The sequence below is a fragment of the Sphaeroforma arctica genome (assembly GCF_001186125.1).
Source record: "Sphaeroforma arctica JP610 unplaced genomic scaffold supercont1.1437, whole genome shotgun sequence".
NCBI lineage: Eukaryota > Ichthyosporea > Ichthyophonida > Sphaeroforma > Sphaeroforma arctica.
Window position 1 is genome coordinate 12,191 of NW_014039121.1, and position 2,904 is coordinate 15,094.

General features: G+C 45.4%; 1 protein-coding gene across 1 annotated transcript in view; it reads right to left on the reverse strand.

Annotated features, from left to right (window-relative positions):
- Positions 1-2,760, reverse strand: part of SARC_10910 (hypothetical protein) — a gene marked incomplete at its 5' end in the record, with an annotated part of 4,344 nt that extends 1,584 nt beyond the window's left edge. The window contains 5 exons of the mRNA XM_014295026.1: positions 168-282; positions 686-752; positions 1,425-1,518; positions 1,932-2,125; positions 2,592-2,760. Coding sequence (XP_014150501.1) covers positions 168-282; positions 686-752; positions 1,425-1,518; positions 1,932-2,125; positions 2,592-2,760 — 639 coding nt within the window. The remainder of the gene's footprint in view (positions 1-167; positions 283-685; positions 753-1,424; positions 1,519-1,931; positions 2,126-2,591) is intronic.
- Between the last annotated feature and the right edge of the window lie 144 nt (positions 2,761-2,904).

The following is a 2,904-nucleotide window of genomic DNA, read 5'->3' on the forward strand; positions in this document are numbered from 1 at the left end:
TATATACTATAGTATTATAGTAGTATTGGGGTTGGTGGTTGTCTGGGACGTCACTGCTCTGTGTTGAGATTCGAACGTCCTACAGAAACTGAGGTGGGACCTATGAAGACATACGAGTCTGTAAGTTGTCACATGTGGGTGGGGGGGGGGGGGGGGGGGGCGGTTACTTGTTGGTAGATATATCCCGTGATCCCAACGAGTTCATCGCCACCGGGTGAGTCGCTGAGTGATTCGGCTTCCAGTAGAACCATCTCGTGGAAGAATTGCTTGTGTTCTTGGCCTCTGTTATAAGCGATGGTGTGGTGAAAGCGATAGGTTGTTTCATTTATTGTTTTATTAGAACTCGCATTGTGCGATTGCTGTTTTATGACTTAAAACTTGAACTCTGGAGGGCTAACAATATCCGTATACACGTGTACGATTCATCACACCGCAGAGATATATCCTACTGCACCACGCATGATACAAGACACTGCAATTGGACTGGCACGGTCACTGTTAAATACTTGGGAGAATTATAAGAGCAATGCTGTTTAATACTTGGGACATTTATAAGGGCAATGCACCTGAACCTTCATCAGATGTTTAACATGCGCACGTGAGCTGTGCTTTCAATAGGGACGCACAAGAAGCGCTAGGTCTTGGTCATTCAGCAGAACGGCATCAACCCTAAACACATACATACTTTGCCAGGTTATTGAGTTTTTTCTTCAGCATCAGGCAGAGTTCGTCAACGATGGCTTGCTCTTTGGCTGCAAACAAAATGAAAGAGATAGAAGCGTCAGATGAGTGCACAAGCACTAAATCGGACTGCGCATGTAAGTGCCAAGTAAAAACCCTAGTACAATCTACGACAATAGCAAGCGAGACTATTCACACCCTTGTGAAGGCAACTGAGAACACAAGGAAACGGACACCCTGGTATGACCGCAATATGATATCGGACACTGGAGATACGCTTCGATGTGACACGTGAGGTTTGCATTCGCAAAAGGCCTTGGGCACTTGAAAGTTGCTTGAGGATTCTGCGTGAGCATGTCACCCTTGATTGACCTAATTTATTTCTCACAATTTGTTTCAATTGTCAAGCTGTGTTGAATAACTACCCCTCGCTTAATTAGCCTCAGATGAAAGGACCAGATCGGTTCCAATGATCTGGTAGTGCACTTGCATTGGCTTCATAGTGTGTGTATTGTGTGTTGCCTACGGAACACTCCATAACCGATATCCTTTTACTGATACATAGCTTTCCTCATTAAACACACGCCCCATCAAACACCCAAGGACACGAGGGCTAACCATAGTGTGGACAGAGAGAGCACGCCAACAACTTCATGTACACAACACGTGGACATCTACCAGGATGGCTTAGCATACCCAAATATAAACAATGGAGCAACACTATAAACAATGGAACTACACACCTTCGGCTTCGTCGCGTTCTTGCTGTTCTAATTGCCTCTTCACCTCTTCAGTCGCATCCAGTGAGGTGCCTTTGTCCTGGGACTGACTTATCAGCTGTTCATTTGTGATTAAACACAGAGAATATGAAGGTCATTGTATGAGCGGGTGAGAATGTGAGGAAAACAGTGCAAAGAGATTTTCTCCGCAGTACACGCCACATCAGGTGCTAAATATGCCCCACCTATAGTGAGGCACGCGCGTCTGAGCCGATCATCGCATAGATTCAACCCACGGATACACTTGTGTTGGGCGTAAACGTATTCCATGTCGTTGAGCCCAATCGCTAGTGTGAAGTCTAATATCCGCATGCTTGTACAAGCACGCATGCGTGTACTGTAGAACTTCATGGTACCCGGGTTAAGTATTTGAGCCTTTGGTTTGCGTGTAGCAGAACCAGATTGTACATCGTGTATCATTGTGTGGGAAGGAGATGAGTATGTTTGCGCAAGTATTTCGCGATAGCCTACCTTTAACGCCATTAAGAACAGGGATAGCGTCGTGGGATCTCCAAACACTGTGTCGAATTTTCCAAACCCGAATAACGAGCGACAGAGCTCAGTCGTCTGCTCAATGGGGTCCACTTGTGCCGCGTTGTTGGCTTGGTCAGCCTTCTCCTTCCCTTTCTCGTCGTAAATCTGTCTTAAATTCTTATCCGAAAGAACTGTGGACCAGATAGGAGTGGCAACAGGGAATGACAAAAATGTCAGTGCATTGAATGCGGGAGTGCTGGTATGTTTGTGGGTGCAAGCTGAATGTACGCATGTGACTGCGACTTGAAAATACCATGCAGATGAAAATGAGGTCTCGAGAACGTGATGATCGTTGAATGCGATCAGAATACTCGATGGTCTGGTATGCAAAAAAAAAGAACAGATTCGTGCTACATGGATGCTACGGAAGAGATCAATAGTACAACAATGAACTGACAGCTCAATGCCTCGCGAGTGTATTGATGATAATACGACAGATAATGCGACTAGCTTGGCTTTATCCGCGAACATCAATCTGTACGCCATAGTGCTCGATCTACAAAACAGCGTCACCGAAAACAGATATTACAGTCCAAGCTAAGCCAGTTACCAACGCAACCTTTTTAACTATCGAAGTTTGTGAGCTGCCAATACTACCTTTATATGCGACGCCTATTGCCTTGAACCGTGTTTCGGCATTGGGGTCACCGCCATTCTTATCCGGATGCCATTTCCGTGCTTGCTTGAGATAGCCTCTTCGTACAGTCTCATCGTCTGAGTCCACTGACACGTTCAACAGATCATAATATTCTGTAGATACCACCATTCCGGCCTGCAACCAACAAAAGCAAAGAAACTGATCAAACTCAAAGCACCAAGATCTCGAACGAGTGCTGAGCAATTATACAAACCTTTTTGCGAACATGCATGGAAAAATGTACATACACGTACACACACACACACACATATA